Below are 19,865 nucleotides of genomic sequence, written 5' to 3'. Positions count from 1 at the left end.
CCATACCTGATTTACGCACAGCGCCGGGACACCTCTGTTTGAAGTAGCTGTTTGCGCTCTATAAATAACACTATAAAAAAAAGTCTATGCTGTGGAATTCTAGACACAAGTTTCTGGATTAATTCCTTCATCAATAGAGAGCAACAAGTTGTTTTTGGGAGGGTTGGAAATGCTGCCCAAAGTCTTCTTAGGTGTCTGTACCACTCATTGGACGCGGGTGTATTAACACAAGCTCGTCAGCTCAGTAGCACAAGGGAGCCTTTTCAATGAGGTATAAAATCCTAGTTATTTTTTTTACAATTTATTAGTCTGCCTTATTACATTCTAGAAAAAGTATCCCAGGATTTTTCCTCGGTATGTTTTTACCAAGCTTCTTTGTGGTCCATGATGTCAGCTGACCCGCCGCGGTCGGTAGTGGGATGACCTGCAGGGCGGTGACGTGGGGAGGGGGAGGGTGGGGGGTAGTGATGTATGGATTACGGAGTTTTACAGGTAAGTAAACATATAAATAAATACAACGAATTTCGTTGCGTGCACTGCATCACCAAATGCGATGCAGTGCGCGCAACGAAATTCATTTTATTTATTTATATGTTTACTTACCTGTAAAACTCTGTAATCCATGCATTACTACCCCCCACCCTGCCCCTCCCCCTCCCAACGTCACCGCCCTGCTGGTCATCCCACTACCGACCGCAGCTGTGGCTGACGTTGTGAGAACAATATATCCAACCCGACGGGATGGCAACAGATTGTTCTGCCACTTTTCCAGATCCTTCAGTTGCACATCAAACCGTGGACTAATTACCCCACACTTGTTTAGTCTGCCAGTGAGGTTCACAACAATTTTACCAGCTCGGTGATCATCAATTATTTCAAACTCACCAATGTAACCATGTTTCATCATCACAGTTAAGAAACACACAATCACTTTGGAGCATGGCTTGATAAGAACCTGGCATTTTCCACGTTTTTCTGCATTGTGGATGCTTTTCAGAGCATCTGCAAGAACATTCATGTGCAGCATGGTGCCGGTACTGCAATAAGGTGGAAAGAGGTAAAATCCTAGTTATTATTATTAATGTAACTATAATCATTAAAAGTAGTGGTATTATTATAACGCACAAGAAAGCAAGTGTCCATATTGTAGATTTATGAAAGCATTTTTTCTTTTTTTCTTTTTCTTTTTGCATATCACCAATGCCACCAGATATCAAATTCCAGTCCTTTTTACAGGAGGGAAAAAATAAGGTGACACTGTCAATCAGCACAGGGATTGACAATAGTCTACATAGAAGAACAGGCAGGTCTTGATTCATTTATGGAACTCCTTGTAGTCTGGTTCAGAGAAGATATGCAGTATGAATGAGTTCCAAATTGCTGAGTCTTTTGAGTGTGTTATTCTGACCCTGAAGTTCCTATTTTGTCTTCTTGGTAGACTCGGAGGTCAGCCTCAGGCACCTGGTGGACTGGTGTATATAGTTCACAGACCCTGTATGGTCAAGGCAGAGGATTTTGAAGCCTGCACACTCTTCGCTATGGAGGCAATGAAGGGATTTCATGGATGCAGCAGTATGGCCGCATAGCTGCAGCCCAAAAATGAATGGTTTCTGGACTGTCCCTGGAAAGTACCAATACAACAGTCAAGGGGAGACAACACTACAGACCTGATCCATGTGATACTCTGTGATAGGAGGAGGGGTGAGGTTCTGTGATTTTCGACTTCGCTTCGTAGTCAGCCGCCTATTTGTGGCAGCCGCCATTTTGTGTTGCCCTCACTCAGGCGACACGGCGAACATAGTGTTTTTGTCTCTTCAGCTGCTCGCCTCTCCTGTTAAAGAGTAACCCTTTGTCCTTGTTTAAGAAACCGATGTCAGGAACTGGCCGAGTTAGTTAATCCATGTCTAGACTGATTGATCCTTATCTTAGTTGGCTGTGTGGGTCTCACCATTCTTCCTTTATCTTATCCTATTTAACTGGCCTTCACTATTCTTTCTGTGTACTCTCTTGTTACACAACTGTCCTTTGAGGCTCGCAAATACGTCCTGCCACCTGCAAATTGAATTACATGCACTAGCATTGATTAACTTGAGGGGAGGGGAGAACATGGGGTCTGAAAGAAGGGTGTATACAAGATACCCGATAGCTTGTTTTCGAACTTTTCCCATTTGTCAGTTCTGTATGTTTTGGGAGTGAATATTGTAAATGTGTACTGTATAAAAGACTGTACGCCACGGAATGAAGTGGTAGTATCCTAAGAATATACTTCTGTACTTCTTGGATAACTGTGCTTAGCTGCAGCTAATAAACCTGATTTTCTACGCATAACAGAGTGTCTCGTGTCTCTGTCTGATAAGACAGGTGAAACCGGAGATATCAGGCGTGCCCTGCGCCACTAGGCCCATAAGGCCCGGTTCTTCAATTGGCGTCCCAAGGTAGGGCGACTTCAGTGGTAGTGGTTCAGCCCGAAGATCATGAGGAGCTTCGCAAGAAAATTCTGGAGGATTTGCGAACCACGAGAGCGACCCCTGTATGTCGAAGTGGACCGAAGGTCTTTTACAGCGCGGCTACTCCTTTCCGACGGCTGCTGACGACTGCTGCCCTGACTGTCGCCCTGCTTTGGCCCTCTGGTGATGATTGGTATAGCGAGACGTTAGACGGACATCTGTTGGCGTGAGAAAACACTTAGCTAAGTATTCGTGGGTAGCGCCCACTCTTTGTTTTGGTTTTTGTTATTCGATCAGTGCACTTATCGAAGCCGAGGGGTAAGCACGTTTGTGCTGTGACTATATTGTCTTACAAACCCCTTGTAAAAGTCCAGTTCGTTATGAAATGCCTGGATTTAGTAAGTTCAAGAAATTTTGCTGTTTGGGTTGTTCTAGGGATTCCCGGCTAGCGGACTCTTGTCCGATTCCTCCGGTTGGAACTCCCACTTACGAGCTCTATTCGAAACATGCCGTGGTCCTATTATTTTCAATGAAACATGGATTCGATACACAAAAAAAGATGGTGTTTTACAGTGGCCACACAATGGTAGCTTTGATCCTGATATATTAGATAATTTAGAAGCAATATTGTTTAAGAGACAAGCCCGGCCGGCAATGTTTGACTCTTTCCGCCTATGGCGTAAGGAAGCCAAACAGAAAGAAATTACACAAGGAAAGAAAGATTAAAAAGCACACGATATGACGATATTACAGGCTGCCCAGCAGTTTAAAAATGATGAGGCTGATCAGATTATAGAAATTTCAGAAAGACAGCATCGTATGGCAATAGATAGATGTTATCCTTTGTTGCCTACTTCCTCAAAGAATAAGGATCTTGATGAAGATCCTTTTATGTCCCATTTGTTGAGATTACCTCCACCTTATGTATTGGGTGCTAATGCACCCCCATTGCAACTTGTTGTCCAGCAACCAGCTGCTAATCTGGCTGTTCCGGTTCTTGCTCAATTGCCTCTTCCAGTGATTCCACCTCCGCCACCTTTGCCACCGACTTCTGTAACTCAGTCTTCTATGCCTCAGCCTTCTTTACCTTCAGTTTATTTTGCTAATAGCTCTTCTCCTGCTGTACAGAATACATTGTCTCCTGTTCTAGTGTCGGATTCTCCTACAGCTCGTCAACGATTAGTTAATACTGTTTCCGGTCTTTTGTCACCTTTTCTTGGGCCGCTTCATTTTTCTCCTGCCTCGTCTCGAAGGCAATCTCGCAGCCAAATTCCGGACTTGGAAGAGCAGATTAAGTTAGATTCTCTCGCTCGTAATTGGATCATGAGTGGTCCACAGTATAGTGTACGTGATATTTTAGACACTTTTCTTCAATGGAATGCGCCTACGCAGAGGTATGTTTTTAATGTAATGTGTAATACTCTTATCAAAGCATGGGAGATATGGGTTTTGATTTAACACCTCAGGGTTTGTTTGAGATACAGGACCAGTTTGAGAAGGGATTTATTGTGGATTCTGATGTAGAGCATGCTGTCCATAAACTTGTTACTTTCCGGTCTTCCTTTTTCTCTCAAACTCCACTTGAACCTGATCCTGCGGTTTAGCGTAAAATGAAACAATATCCTATGCGAGAAGTTCCTCCAGTATGGAGAGAAGCGGTTGCGCAAGTAGGTAATATTCCAGGTGTCCCTGCTCATTTCCAGCGTATATGGGTACATGATCCTTGGAAAAGATCGGAAGTTCTGGCGCTTAAACAGTCTTTACCGGACCCTCGTAAGAATCCCGCTGGGTATTATAAAGAGCTGTCCCAGACTGTTGATGCGTGTATTATGAATTTGGCAGATATTGATCTGCTGATAGGAAATGTAGTCACACAAGCATTATGGGCTAAGATTCGTAGGGAAGACCACGATCAAGCTTTGGGTGGTGACTGGGATGCTATAGCAGCCGCAGATGCAGGACAAATAGGTGGTGCTAAACCCGATGATTTGATTATAGAATTACCTGGTAAAATAATAGCCTCATAAAAACGATGATGCCTGCTGTACGAGTTAATTGGGATAAGTTAGCGGCATGTAAACAAAAGGCAGATGAAAGTGTCTCCGATTTCTTTACTCGTTTTGAAGAAACTTTCATCGACCATAGTGGTCAAGATATGAGTACTGGAGGTGGACAGCGATTATTCGTGGACAAATTTGTCTTTAATTTACTTTTGGAATTATCGCACAAATTGAAACAATCAGAGAGTTCATGGGCCGTTTCATCGACTGCCCAGATATTAGCTACTGCTCAGTATTATGAGAACAGGGATAAGGAAGAAAAGGATAAAGCAGAGAAAAAGACTAAAGAATTGAAAACGAAGATTCTTTTGCAACAGGCTTATCCCCCTCGTTCCGGTCAGCCCCAATTGCAACAGCCTCCACAGTTTCAGAAATTGTTACAAAAACCTACGCCTTTTGTTTCGCGACCTCCATTGGGAACTAATCAATGCGCCTATTGTAAAGAGGAAGGTCATTTTAAAATTAACTGTCCGGTCTTACTACAACGTACTGGTGGACAATCTGTGCCACGAGGTCGTGGTGGCTTCCAGTCAACCCCTAGAGGTAGAGGGCGAGGTGCATTGTTTCAAGAACAGCGTTCCTTACCCCCAGAGAATACTATGAATTATTTTGATCAACAGAATTCTCAGTCTGCACAATATTATAATGACGATAATTATGCAGAGAGTGAAAGTCCTGATTTTCACACTAGCTAGGACAGCCATAGACAGAGCAAGGGAGTCGTATCAGTTCCAGTGGATCAGAATGGACCTTATGTTGATGTTGTAGCATTGGGTGGTTACAGAGCCGTTTCTTTTGGATACTGGTGGAATGAGAAGTTCCATTATTTACTCCAAACTCCCTGGGGCACCTTTGTCTGGCTTAACAAATGTTTCTGTAGGATTCTCTGGCGCCCCAGTTAGCAACCCAGTTTCATGTCCCTTACCCATTTCTATTGGTGCGTACGATTTGGAAGCCCCGCTCATTTTAATGACTGGTTGCGGTGAGAATTTGTTGGGCTTGGATTTATTGAAACGTCTACATGCAACGTTGTATTGTCCCCCTCTGGTGTACATCTTACGTTGGGAGATAAATTGATTTCTCCTATGTATCTGTCTAAAGATCAACTACCACTTGAATTGCGTTCACTTCCTACTACCCTTTGGGCCACGGGTCCGAATAATGTTGGTTTGCTCAGAATACCACCTTACGTGATTACTGTCAAGCCAGATGTTCAGTTGCCACGTATTCCTCAATACAAGATTTCTAGTGATGGTGAAAGAGCTCTGTTGGCTATTGTGCATGATTTAGTTCAGAAGGATGTTATTGAAGAAACAAGAGGAAACGTTTGCAACAGTCCTGTTTTGCCTGTTCTTAAACGTACCGATCCTTCTAAGCCACCTGTGTATCGTTTTGTAATTGATCTTCGAGAGGTCAACAAAATTGTTGTCCCTCTGTTTCCTGTTTCCCAGATATTACTGCTTTGCTCACAATGGTACCTGCTTCGGCTGCTTGGTGCTCGGTTATCGATCTTAAGAATGCTTTCTTTAGTATTCCTATTGCTGAGGAAAGTAGAGATCTTTTTGGCTTCTCTCTCGGTGGCCAAAGCTTTAGATTTAAACGTGCACCTCAAGGCTATTGTGAGAGTCCTTCCATTTATAGCCAAACTTTGAAATCCCAATTGGATTTCTTCTCTTTACCTTCCGGTGCTACTCTAATCCAGTATGTGGATGATTTGTTGGTGGCTGCCGATTCGGAAGATGTCTGTAAAGATGCGACTATTTTGCTTTTGCGCCACTTGTCTGATTTACATCATAAGGTGTCACCCTCTAAGTTACAATATTGCCGACAAGAGGTTACCTCTTTAGGTCATCTCTTGTCGAAGGAAGGAAGGCGGTTGATTCCAGAACGTATTCATGCAATTTCACGAATGTCTGTACCATCCACGCAAAAGGAAGTGCGTGCCTTATTGGGTATTACCTCCTATTGCAGACAGTGGATCCCAAATTTTTCCCCACTAGCTAAACCTTTGTTGGCACTTACTCTGAAAGACACACCTCAACCTCTTCCTTGGACTGATGAATGTCAGAAGAGTTTTTCTGACTTACGTACTGCTTTCTGTTCTGCTCCTGTGTTGGGTACTCCAGATTATAATAAGCCTTTTACACTCTATGTGCATGAACGAGAAGGTTGTGCATTGTCTGTTTTAACACAACAATTTGGAGACAAACAAAGGCCATGTGCCTATTTTTTGGCTACTTTGGATCCAGTAGCCAAGGCGTTACCTAGCTGTCTCAGAGCAACAGCAGCAGCGGCGATCTCTATTCGCCAATCTGCTGGATTGATATTAGATCACACTCTTGTTGTTATGGTACCACATGCAGTAGATACTCTTTTGAACAGAACGAAAACGCAACATCTGACGAGTGCTTGTTTGTCTGGGTATGAGTTGACACTTTTAGCAAGTCATATACACATCAAACGATGCAATGTTTTGAATCCAGCAACGTTGTTACCTACTCCAGAAGAGGAGGGTACACAAAATCAGCATGATTGTCTTCTCCGAACAGAGGAGGAAACTAAAGGCAGAATAGATCTAAAAGATACACCACTTGTGGAACCGGATGGGATCCTATGGGTAGATGGTTCGTGTTTTAAGCTTCCTAGTGGTGATACGACTGCAGCCTATGCTGTTAACACTTTGCATACAATAGTAGAAACTGCACGTATTACACACAATTCAGCACAAGCAGCTGAGTTGATTTCGCTGACGAGAGCATGCGTGTTAGCGAAAGGAAAGAGAGTGACTGTTTACACCGATAGCCAATACGCCTTTGGCGTGGCTCATAGTTTTGGTCGCTTGTGGAAGGAAAGAGGATTCTTTACTTCCCATGGGACTAAAATACAGCATGGTCAGTTGGTTACTGACCTTCTTGAATCACTTTCTTTGCCTACCCAAATAGCGATTGTAAAGTGCAGTGCGCATAAGAGGATCACTGATGATGTAGGTCGAGGGAATGCATTCGCAGATGAAGTAGCGAAGGAAACAGCGAGGAATGTTAAGAGCCATATGTATGCTGCAGGACCTACAAATTGGGTTAGAGAAGGAGGTATGTGTGAGGACACAGTGGAAAGTGTGAAAATGATTCAAGCAGAAGCGACTGAGAAGGAATTGAGCAAGTGGAGAGAAAGTACGGGAATGTTGGATGAGACAGGATGTTGGACGGAATTGTCAGAGCATCAACGATGGTTGTTACCAGATGCCTATGTACTACCTGTAGTTACTATGGCGCATGGTCCAGCTCATATCGGTGTGAAAGAAATATGCAAGCTTTTGGCTAAGTATGGCAGAATGAAGGTATTCCTAAATGTGCGGAAAATGTAGTGAAGCATTGTATTGTTTGTATAATGCATAATCCAGGAAAGGGAACCCCAACTCCGGCAGGTCATTTTTATACCCCTATGTATCCTTTTGAGGTTTTACAAATAGATTACATCCATATGGAACGTTCCAACAACCTCAAGTATGTCCTTGTGGTGGTTTGTGCCTTTTCCAGATGGATAGAGGCTTACCCCCTAAAGGATAATACTGCCTTGTCCACTGCCAAAGTCCTTTTGAAAGAATTCTTCCCGAGGTTTGGTTTGCCGTGCATTGTCTGGAGTGACAATGGAAGTGAATTTGTGGGTCAAATTATGCAGAAGGTGTGTGCGGGTCTTGGCATTAGACAGAAATTCCATGCAGCAAACCATCCTCAGTCAGCGGGTTTGGTAGAATGCTATAATGGCACCCTCAAGCTCAAATTAGCAAAGATTCAGGCCAGCACAGGCCTCGCTTGGCCTGACGCTTTACCTTTGGCACTTCTTTCTACGAGAACAACTGTGCATTCTCGTTTAGGACTTAGTCCTTATGAGGTCGTTTTCGGACGCCCAGCCAATGTTTGGGGAGTCCCTCGACCTAAAAAGTACTCGGATATTCCATATCCATTGTTGGTTGACTACTTGCATGACCTCACCACTAAATTACGTGTTATTCATCAACAGGTCCAAAACGCTTTACCGGAGGCTTCCACAGATCCAGGTCATTCCATCCAACCTGGAGTTTATGTCAGTCTGAAATATTTTCAGAGGAAGAAGAATTTGGAACCTCGTTGGGGGCCGCCGCGACAAATACTTCTAACAACACGTACAGCTGTGAAGGTCGCCGGAAAGAAAAATTGGATCCACGGCGTGCACTGTAAGAGGGTACCCCTGCCTTTACCCTATGATCAGTGGGTTCAAGAAGGCATTGGCGATAACGAATGTGAGAAAGTACCCCGATTTGTACCTTTTAGTAGTGCACGCCTTGACTGGACAAACTCTGAAAAAGAAGATGATGATGTGCTACAAGAAGCTGTACCACCCCATCTAAGACTGTATACGACGAACCCAGAGACTCTGTTTAAGGACCAAACGGTACCTGGCAAGACCCGGTACAACCTAAGACCCAGGTTGTCAAAAGACAATTGAACTGTGTTTTCTTTTTCGGTGATTACGTTTTTCCTAGAAAATATATTTCCTTTCCACTATCCATCAAGTTGCAGGGTCACGGTAGGAGTCTTGAGCTGTGACCTGAATAGTGACTAGGTCAACAGGACTTGCAGTGTCATAGGACGGCTAATAATCACAGCCAACTGATCTAGGAAGATTATCGTGAGCAACGCCTTTAGAGTAGTGGATACTAAGAAGGAAGGGAATGATGTTATGATTGTGAAAAGAAACAAATACAAGAAATTGCTATTTAGTCGATGTGGCGTAGCACTATGTATTCTAGTGTGTTTATGTATTTTATTAGCTTTTGTGGGTTGGATTGTCCACACTATGCAGCAAGCACCTGTTCCGACTTCTGTTCCTTTGCTCTCTTCATCTACTGACTCCCCGCTTAAATTCTACACACTCCCAGACCATGAACAAGTTAGGAGACCAGAATATTTCAACAATTCTTTCATCCAGTTGTTACATCAGCATCAACTGGTAGTTAACACTACTGATTGTTGGGTCTGTGGGCTTTTGCCCCATAACGCTGAGAATGGGATGCCATATTTAGTTCTCCCATTTTCATATGAAGGTTCCGCTTGGGCTTATTTGGCTATGTTTTCCAATGCATATCAGAACCAACTCCGATATCCTCCCGGTGATATCTATACTGGTGGATCAGACTATAGTCATAGTCCTTTGATAAAAGGAATAGTGACTATGGCTAAAATTGCCGACATTAGTAAGATTCCCGTGGAAACGAGCATATGATGGTTGGAATGTGACTCGCTACATTACTAGCCTCACTGACAGGGCTAAAGAAAGAAGATCCCTACCAATTTGGACTGTACCTCATAAAGGCACCCTGTGTTTGCAAATAACTGGTCAGAATAATCAGAATAAACAGGAAAAGAGTGTTTGTTCTCATACCTACGTCTATTCCCCCTTGATTTCTTCTCCGCTAGTCCCATCCCAAGGTACATATTTTGTCTGTCATGATAGGGCCTACACATGGCTTCCTGCCTATTTTTCAGGAACATGTTATATAGCTTTCCTTCTTCCCCCTACATACACTGCTCCTTCAGGACACCACAGGAAAAGATATGGTAGAGGAGTTATTGATTCTGGAGACACAGCTGGACAAGAGGGAGGAGACTTCATTAAAGGGTTTCTCCCCTTTTGGGGCCCAATGGTCAATAGCTGAAACATTAGACAGTTGGTTCGTGTTGTCGAGGCTACGATAAATGTAACTTCCGGAGCCTTGAGTAATTTGACGGCTGAACTTCAGACGGATCGTCTTATGACTTTACAAAACAGAATGGTGTTAGACATTGTCCTTGCTGATAGAGGAGGAGTTTGTAAATTGATTGGGTCTAGTTGCTGAATTTACATTCCGGATAATGCTCCTACAGTATACCAAGCCATTTCTAAGCTACATGTCATTTCCGAGTCTATTCATCAGGAGATTGGTCTGTGATGGGATGGTTTTGGGGATTACTGTCCACATGGGGATGGAAAGTGTTAACTTTCCTTGGAATGATTTTAGCCATCATTTTCTCCTGTTGTCTCTGTTTGCAATGTGGCCCCGCTCTCTGCGGTCTTTGTGCCACCTTGTGTGTTCCAAAGCCTGTGTCACAGCAAACAGAAAACATTAAAATGATGTTGCAGCAACAGCTCAATGACCTCATGACCATTGACATTGACTCAGACTAGCGTGAGTCCTTTGTGTTTTGCCTGAGTAATGGCAAAAGGAGGGGCTGAGGTTCCGTGATTTTCGACTTCGCTTCGTAGTCAGCCGCCATTTTGTGACAGCCGCCATTTTGTGTTGCCCTCACTCAGGCGACACGGCGAACATAGTGTTTTTGTCTTTTCAGCTGCTCGCCTCTCCTGTTAAAGAGTAACCCTTTGTCCTTGTTTAAGAAACCGATGTCAGGAACTGGCCGAGTTAGTTAATCCATGTCTAGACTGATTGATCCTTGTCTTAGTTGGCTGTATGGGTCTCACCATTCTTCCTTTATCTTATCCTATTTAACTGGCCTTCACTATTCTTTCTGTGTACTCTCTTGTTACACAACTGTCCTTTGAGGCTAGCAAATACGTCCTGCCACGTGCAAATTGAATTACATGCGCTAGCATTGATTAACTTGAGGGGAGGGCAGAACACGGGGTCTGAAAGAAGGGCGTATACAAGATACCCGATAGCTTGTTTTTGAACTTTTCCCATTTGTCAGTTCTGTATGTTTTGGGAGTGAATATTGTAAATGTGTACTGTATAAAAGACTGTACGCCACGGAATGAAGTGGCAGTCTCCTAAGAATATACTTCTGTACTTCTTGGATTACTGTGCTTAGCTGCAGATAATAAACCTGATTTTCTACGCATAACAGAGTGTCTCGTGTCTCTGTCTGATAAGGCAGGTGAACCCGGAGATATCAGGCGTGCCCTGCGCCACTAGGCCCATAAGGCCCGGCTCTCCAGGGGGAGTGGAAGAAACCCTTGGAGAAGGAACAGGTGGTAGAATGTGCTCTTCAAATGACTTGAGGAAGGAAAGAATGTCATGTTAAATAAAACATGACAGCTGTTTTCTGTGCATGCAGCTACATGACCGATTCCTTTATTTATTGTTTTATATAGAACCAATTTCACCCAACTATGTTGCAGAGCACTGTATCTAAGGAGGGCGTGAGAAGAGCAGCGGTCTGTTCTGCTATTCCCATGTCCTTTTGTACTTATTTACTGTTCACGCCTGCATCACTGGAAGGCTGATCCCTGCAAAATTTCAATACAATGAACAATTACCTATTGGACCATCAGGTCCTCTATTTATACATGCACATGTGTTTATATTAATAAACTTTGTTTACTTATTTTCATTTTTTATAGAAAGGTGAGAGCCATCATGCAAACATTATTCTCTGAAGACAAAACACATAGTTCATCTTATCAAGAACTATATTTTTTGCTCTTTCTTTTTGTTAGTTTTCTTTCTTTTGTGACAAAAGCAATAGTACAAGCACAAATACAGCTTTCTTCAGCAGATTTGATACCTAAGAAACTCTATATACAGTAACCCATCAAAGCATGACATAGATCTTCATCTTATTGTTTTCAAATAGTCCTACTGTGTTTGTAATGTATCGGGCCTTATTGATTTATACGTCCTCGATACTGTAATGAATCATAGGACCAAGGTGGTGAGGTCAGGGAAAGCCTGTCAACGTCCGTGGCTAAGCTGTCCAAGTTCAGCTTAGGCTTCATATCTTTCAACGGCTGGGTAGTTCAGAACAGGGAGACTCTTGGCCTCAGTGTGGTGGGTGCCGACGCGTTTTGACCTTCGTGTGGGGTCGTATAGTTCTTACTTATTCGACCTGGTTGTTTCCTACTCCAAACATCTCCGGAAAAGCAGAGAACCGAAGACCCACGTCTGAAGACATTAAAGCCAACGGAGACCACAGCGAAGAGTCCTCCAAAAAAACACAGAGAAGAAGTAAGAACTATACGAAGTGCCACGCCTCCTGGATTATCGTTCCAGAATAAGACACACGATGCACACATGAATGTCCTACACAGAACCTCCCAGCCTTGAGGAAGACCTTCTGAAAATGCTCACGGTCCCCACACAAAGGTCAAACGCCTCGGCATTCCCCACACTGAGGCCAAGAGTTTCCCTGTTCTGAACTACCCAGCCCTTGAAGGATATCAAGCCTAGGCTGAACCTAGACAGCTTAGCCACGGACGTTGACAGGCTTTCCCTGACCTCAGCACCTCTAACCTATGATTGATTACAGTATAGAGGACATATAAATCAATAAGGCCTGATGCATTACAAACACAGTAGGACTATTTGAAAACAATAAGATCAAGATCTTTGTAATCTATATTTTGTATGTCATGGTGTGATGTGTTACTGTATATAGAGTTTTTTATATATGAAATCTGCAAAAGAAAGCTGCATTTGTGCTTGCACTATTGTTTTTGTCACAAAAAAAAGAAAACAAAAAAAATCAAAAAATATAGCTCTTGATAAGATGAATTATTTGTTTTGTCTTCAGAGAATAATGTTTGCATGATGGCTCTCACCTTTCTATAAAAAATAAAAATAAGTAAACAAAGTTTATTAATATACACATAGGTGCAGGTATTAATAGAGGACCTGCTGAGTTAAAAGAACAGAAAATCGATGGTCCAAGAGGTAATTGTTCATTGTATTGTCAAAACAGATTACAGCCTCTGTGGTCCTTAACAGAATCATTCCCCTATTTTAGAAACCCCTGCAAATTTACAGCGCTCCGTCCATCACCTCCTGTGTTTATTTTGTTCGCCCTAAGTTGGCAGTGTATGCCCAGACATGAGTCCCTTGCTCACTTTGCCACTGGATTCAAGCAAGCCTGGCTGATGAGGGGTGTTACCCCGAAACCGGCCCCAGGATGCTTGTTTCCGCTACAGGAAAGACCTGGCTTGGCAGTTTGGGCTGGACTCTTCCCATGAGTAACAGGGTTAATACGGATTTTCATATGGTGGGTCTGAACTGGGATGGCGAAGTGAGCTAAAGAACGATGATGGATTCAACCCACATCTGTGACTGGAGTGAAAAGTTTCAGCACTCCGTCCATCATCTCCATGTGTTTGCTCTGATCCCTGCATTCCCCCTCTTCTTGTGAACGAAGGGGGCTCTAATGTTACTCCCATGCCCCCATTCCCTAGCCCTCTCCTTTCATGGCCCCTCCTGCTAGCAGCCCTCTGCTCCTGAGGCAAACACCCCTTTAGGAGTGTCACTGCCTTTCACAACCCCCTTTACCAGTGAGCAGGCCAGAAAACAACCTAGAAATTGGCAAGTCAGTCTAATACATTAAATATAATTTATACTCTGTGCATGCATTCAATGCATCCTTGGCAATGTTTACCTAACTCGTCATGCCAATAAACTGTGTTGTTTAGCATGGTACAGATGTTCTGGATCTGCTTTGGTCTGGGGGGAGGAGGAAGGGGGCAAATCAGGCCCAAAGTTTTCAGTACTGGCTAGAAATGTTTCCCCCCGGCTTTGCACAACAGTTGCACGCATTTCTATTCGTTATTCAACAATATTCATCATTTAATCTTTGAGAGATGTAATTCTATCATTTGGACCATTTACGTCCTGTTGTGCACACATCCTGTTTTTCTGCTTCCCCCATTCGGTCCCATACTCCAGCTGAGGTATCTACAGCCTGAGCAATCTTCAAGTAAAATGTACTGTATGTTTTTTCCAAAGAAATGTTTTTGTTTTTCCAAAATTGGATTACTGCATTATTCATGGACTCGTTGAAGTAAAGAACACATTGCTCGTAGTTGTTAAAAACAATGTATCTTTTCCCTATTGTTAAGTGTATGATGGCAAACTAAAGCATCCCTGTTCCAAGCTGTCATTCGCAATTACTCGAATACCTCTAATAAATGCAGATTTGCACTGCATCTCCTAAACACCATCAAATCATCCCTCAGCACCACCTCAGCATCACTCAGCACCACCTCAGTATCACTCAGCACCACCTCAGCACCACCTCCTCACAAACACACCACCACCTCAGTATCACTCAACGCCACCTCAGCACCAGTGCAGCACCACCTCCACACCAGCACATCATCAGCACACCACCTCAGCATATTTATTATATAGCGCAAACTTGATCCCGAGTGCAGCACCACAGCAGCATCAGCACAGCAGCACCTGAGTACCCCCACAGCACCACCTCAGAATTAGCACTGTCTTAGCATCAGCACCGCACCACCTCCTCATCAGTGCACCACCAACTCAGCATCAGCACTGCACCTCTGCAGCACCAGCGTAGAACCACCTCAGCACCGGTGTAGCACCCCTCAACATCAGCAAAGCATCATCTCAGCATTAGCACAGCACCATCTCCACATCAGTGCACCACCACCACCAGCGTAGCCACACCTCAGCACCAGCGCATCCCCACCTCGGCACCAATGCAGGACCACACCAGCATCAGCACAGCACCACCTCATCATCAGCGCAACACCACCTCATAATTAGCGCCGCATCACCTCAACACAGTACCAACTCAGCATCACCAGATCAGCACCACGTGAGCACCAGTGCAGCACCATCACCTCAGTATGACTCAGCACCACAGCATCACTCAGAACCACCTGAACATCACTCAGCACGCCTCAGTATCACTCAGCACCACCTGGGCATCACCTCTGCACCAGCACACCACCACCTCAGAACCACTTCAGCATCACTCAGCACCACCTCAGTCTGCCCTCAGAATCTGGCATCTGTTGATTCTCCCCTAGTCTTCATCCGCTGCTTGTGTTGTAATTCAGGTACTTTTTCCCAACCTCCACCCTCCCATTGTTTAACCCATCCCCCACCCCCACCCCACCACACAACAAAAATAAGCTATGTCAAACAAGCTTTAGAAGAGGCAGGAAGAAGTTGCCAGCATTTTAAGGATAAAATACCTAGAAGACATTTTTTATGTGAATTATGTTTTTTAATAGGGTTGTTCGGTTGTACATAATGTCTTATTAGTTATATATAAAGTAACAAACAATTCTTATGACACTTTTTTATTATAAGTTTTCAACAGACTGCACAGCAGTCATACTGCTCTACAACATAGCTTAAAGACATTGGGGGGGGGGGCAGGGGGTGCGGACCACACCGGGTGACACCATCCCATAGAGTGACACCACGAGTGAGCCTCTGCTTTAAATCACTACATAAATCTCCTGAAATCACTCACGGTGTCACCCCATGTGATGAGGACCCCTTACCCGGCCGCCGGCCAATATTGTGCAATTAGCTCAGCTATACGATGTCGAGGACGTTCGAAACGTCACTCACGTGACCCGCCGTTTTCAATGCCTGTGAAGGGTGTTGTCGAAAGGAGCGCGTTTGATTTCACTTTGCACAAGATGCCCTGAGGTCGCCCTGTGCTTTGAAAGAGGAGCTTTGCATGGGCTGTGCCATCCCATGTCTCAACCTAGATGGAGGGTCAGGGGTTCCAGGCACCTGAGGCACGTGAGAACAACATATACCTGCTGCTGATTAAGGTCCAGAGTTTTAATGTACCTGTGTAAAATGTGATTTGTTGCTGTCCCTCCATAACATGCTTTGTTTGTAGTTTGAGTGAGAGGATGGTGGTGGAACAGAAGATTGAGATAGAACAGGGAATCTGCTTAGTCCAGGCATGGGGCGATTGAATTAATTGCCTGAAACTGGAAGTTGCGATTTAGCCTGGTCTCTTGTCCCTTTTTTGTCACTGGTTAGGTGGGCTCAACAAAGCAGGCCACATCGCACATTCAAGCTGTGATAAGTGACGGGGTCCATGATGACTTGACTAGAGAGCTCAGGCTGAGGTAGGGACTGCAGTTGTGGGCTCGCTGGAACGTACACTACCTCACCTGCACTACAGTGCTCATCTGCGCACATTATTTATTGTTGGTGTTACTGCTGTGGTGGCATAGTAACTGCTCCTCATTTAGCAAAATCCCTTCCCTAGGCCAGTCCCGATTTCAGGGCTTCATCTCACCAATATTTACACACCCCTGCATTGTGGTCTATTGGACCATTTGAATTTTGGCTAGCTTGTGATTGGAAGAGTTGCGCAGTAATGGGTAATGAAAGTAGCCAGGCCATTGGGGCATGTGAAGATTCAGGGGGAGTGAGATGGCTATTAAATATTGGCTGCATCACGGTTGAGTAAAATGATACTCCTGGATCTGTGGGATGGGAAGAACAACTAGCAGTTGTACTAATGGTATGTGGAGATGTGTACACACATGATGTGCATATATATATTTGATTTGAACATTCCTGGCGTCTGGTTGCCAAACTGGTTTCTGGTAATGAAAGACCGGCACTTGGGCATTTGAAGTTATTTCAAGCAATGATGCTGGAACAAGGGCAACCATTAGAAATCTGTCCATGTGTGTTTTATTACGTGAGTATTCTAAGGAAAATTATGTACTGATATATATGACCAAAGTTAGTGTCTTAATTAAAAATGAACGCCTGCTATTTCAGTGTAAAGTGTTTATTTGCAGAAAATGATAAGCTGATGTTTGTGAAGTAAGGAAGCAAATCTCTAAAATATGTTTCAATATTGTATTTGCTCTATCATTGATGCTGAGAGGGACATCCTTATTCAAGATTTGTGTACTACTGCTTATTGAAGATGCTATGACATAAATTCCATGCGGTGAAAAACTGTAATTGGTCTAGGCTTGGCAGTTTGGGTTGAACTGTTCCAATTGAAGCAGGACTGAGACTGATTTAGGATCTGCAATGAGTAAAAGGGTTTTGGACTGGAATGTGTACCCTAAAGTAATTTCCAGCGGCTGAGATTAGCTGAAGCATTTCAACAGTTCTTTTCTGTTTATTTTTTTTCCCTCCCATCATGGGTAGATCTAACGATGAGTCTCTTTGAGAGTCCACTTCAAATGTACGGGGGGACAGAGTGGGAAAGAACACAGTGGCGAAAAAACATTTATATGCCGCGCCTTTGTTGTCGTGCCCACCTTACATACAAATGTTTATAAACAATTTTCTATTATATTTCTACTATTAGTGATTAAACACTTAAACATCCAATAAATGAATGGAAGGAGGGCAGTCAGCAAGATTTGGCCGCGACTTACTGCATGATGGAACTCCTCCGAGTCTGCCAGTCACTGGTGGACTCGGAGGAGGTCCATCATGGGGTAAGTCGTGAGGGGGTGACACCATGAGTTACCGCACTGGGTGACACCAACCCGAGTGACGCCACTGGGCAAAGGTAATAGCTCTGGCTAAACACGTGTAGGCTCCCAAAGGCGTGACCTATTGGCAATTCCAATGCTTGGTAATGAGAGCTACCGGAGGTGGTGAGCTTGTCAGACAGGTAGGAGCTCGTCGTCATGGCTTTGTACAAGATTCAGCCGGTTTTAAAGATGGTGAGAAAGGCAAGGAGGGATAATGCTGCTGGTTTTAGTGTAGAAATTGCACACTTGGACGACAACAACAACATGGTCATTCGACAGTGAATACGTGGTAAACACATATAATTCCTAATTGATTTCACATGGAAAAAACAACAGGTTAAATAGCGTCCATTCCACTAATTGTGGCGTTAGTGGAATACTGGGAAATGCGTCAGTTCACAAGGATTGGCAACATATTTTCCCATCACACAGACACCACCAAATCCACTATACCCCCACCATCCTCCCAAACCCTGGAGTGCAAACCTGCAATTCAGAGCTGCAGGCAGCCTCGTAAATGAAGAGATGATGTCAATCTTTTGAAGCGCACACATCAATGGATGTTTTAGTTTTTCACCCTACAGTATTTGCGTGGCACTGAAAATGTGTAGTTGTCAAAACTAAATAAAGGACATCTGAAAAGAAACCCGATTTTGCTCTGCATTTAAAAAAAAATTGAAACGTTTTTCAGACCTGGTCATGCAATAAAAATAAACTACAACTTAAAAAAAAAGTATTTTAGACTGTCATGAATGTAGATGGCAAATGGCAGTGGTGTTGTCTCATCTTTACATTGATTCCACACATCTTGAAGCTCTTGGAAACATGATTGATCAGCCTCTCATGGACCAGCAGGTTCGAGTTAGGTCTGCAGCAGAAACTCAAGAATTGACATTTTTGCGCTTTCCCTGTGAGGAGGGACTTCAAAAGTCGGAGTTGACTTGTGGGATCTGCTCATCCTCTGGTCAACATCTCCTGGAATCCAACCACAAACAGGGATCATCAATACAGGCAGTCATACCGGATCATCCCTGGAGGGATCTGGAGGAAGTGCCTAATGATCCAACCATCTTTCCTGCTGACACCAAACCAGATGAGGCCAAGCTTCGAAGTGTTTGTGAAAAGCACCATGAATCACACCAATCCCCCCTGCTTACAGGTGCTTTGGTTGGAGTTCTGGCTGCTGAACCTTCACGTAGACATTTATGATGAATGCTTTGGCTTACAGTAAACTTAAAGAGATACATACCTACCAGGTGCAGTTGTCTCCCAGGGTCATTCTGTCATAGGATCAAACTTTTACCTCACGATGAAAAAAAACTAGCATCTAGGATTTCAAAGCTGATCTTAGGATCTTTTGCCCTACAGCTGGCTCCATTGTTCTGTTCTCACAAGTATGAGCTTGAATTCTTAGCTATTTTTATGTTACCGCTGGTCTCTTTCATCCTTGGAGGAGGGATGGAATACACATTAAATAGACACTGTATTTGTTCCTTTGGGCCGGTTTGCATCTCTATCCCCTTGGACCCAACATCTGACTATCTAAATGCAAAAGGATCCGTGTTATGCTACGCAAAATGCATGTGATAGAATAGCACAAAAATACATTTTGGCGCACAGATGGCCATAATACTTACCGCCAAAACTTCAATTTGTTTTTTTATTTAGTTTAAAAAGCGTTATTTATTTGACATTTTTAAAACGCTACTAACCAAAATGTAGTAAAATGTGTGAATGATACAACTGCCCAGAGCTTTAAGCGGGCCGGGTCCTGACGGTGCCCAGCATCCGCTGTTCTTCAGAGCCACATGCATCAACCTTTTTTCTGGTCTCAAACGGTCCGATTCTACGAATCGGCCCGTTTGTGAATGGAAAAAGGCCTTTTCTGATGCATGCACCCATTTCCATTTGCAAATTAGGTAATTGCAATTTGCGATTCCCTAAAGGCAATGCAACATGCCTTTCCTAAATGCAAACTGAGCATTTAGGAAACGCTAATTATGATCAACTTCAAGTTGATGGGACTTTGTGCATTCTTTGGAAAATGCACAAAAGTGCATTTTTCAAAGTGGCAGGTGTGTGCACCACATGTGCACACCACATGTGCACACTT

General features: G+C 43.7%; 1 protein-coding gene across 1 annotated transcript; it reads right to left on the bottom strand.

The window, feature by feature from the left end:
* Positions 1-362: 362 nt before the first annotated feature.
* Positions 363-1,027, bottom strand: LOC144790674 (small ribosomal subunit protein uS8-like). Its single transcript, XM_078665399.1, has 2 exons — positions 691-1,027; positions 363-394 (listed from the first exon to the last, which is right to left on the bottom strand). Exons 1-2 carry the CDS (start codon positions 1,025-1,027, stop codon positions 363-365), a joined length of 369 nt encoding a protein of 122 aa, XP_078521525.1.
* Positions 1,028-19,865: the final 18,838 nt, after the last annotated feature.

Source organism: Lissotriton helveticus, chromosome 11 (genome assembly GCF_964261635.1).
Source record: "Lissotriton helveticus chromosome 11, aLisHel1.1, whole genome shotgun sequence".
NCBI lineage: Eukaryota > Metazoa > Chordata > Amphibia > Caudata > Salamandridae > Lissotriton > Lissotriton helveticus.
Note: the sequence above shows the minus strand (reverse complement) of the source record. Positions and strands in the feature narration are given on the sequence as shown.

Coding starts and splice junctions, on each gene's coding strand:
- LOC144790674 (XM_078665399.1), bottom strand. CDS start 1,027: ATGCTGCACATGAATGTTCTTGCAGATGCTCTGAAAAGCATCCACAAT. Junction 395..690: donor GTCAGCCACAGCTGCGGTCG/GTAGTGGGATGA, acceptor GCGGCGGGTCAG/CTGACATCATGGACCACAAA.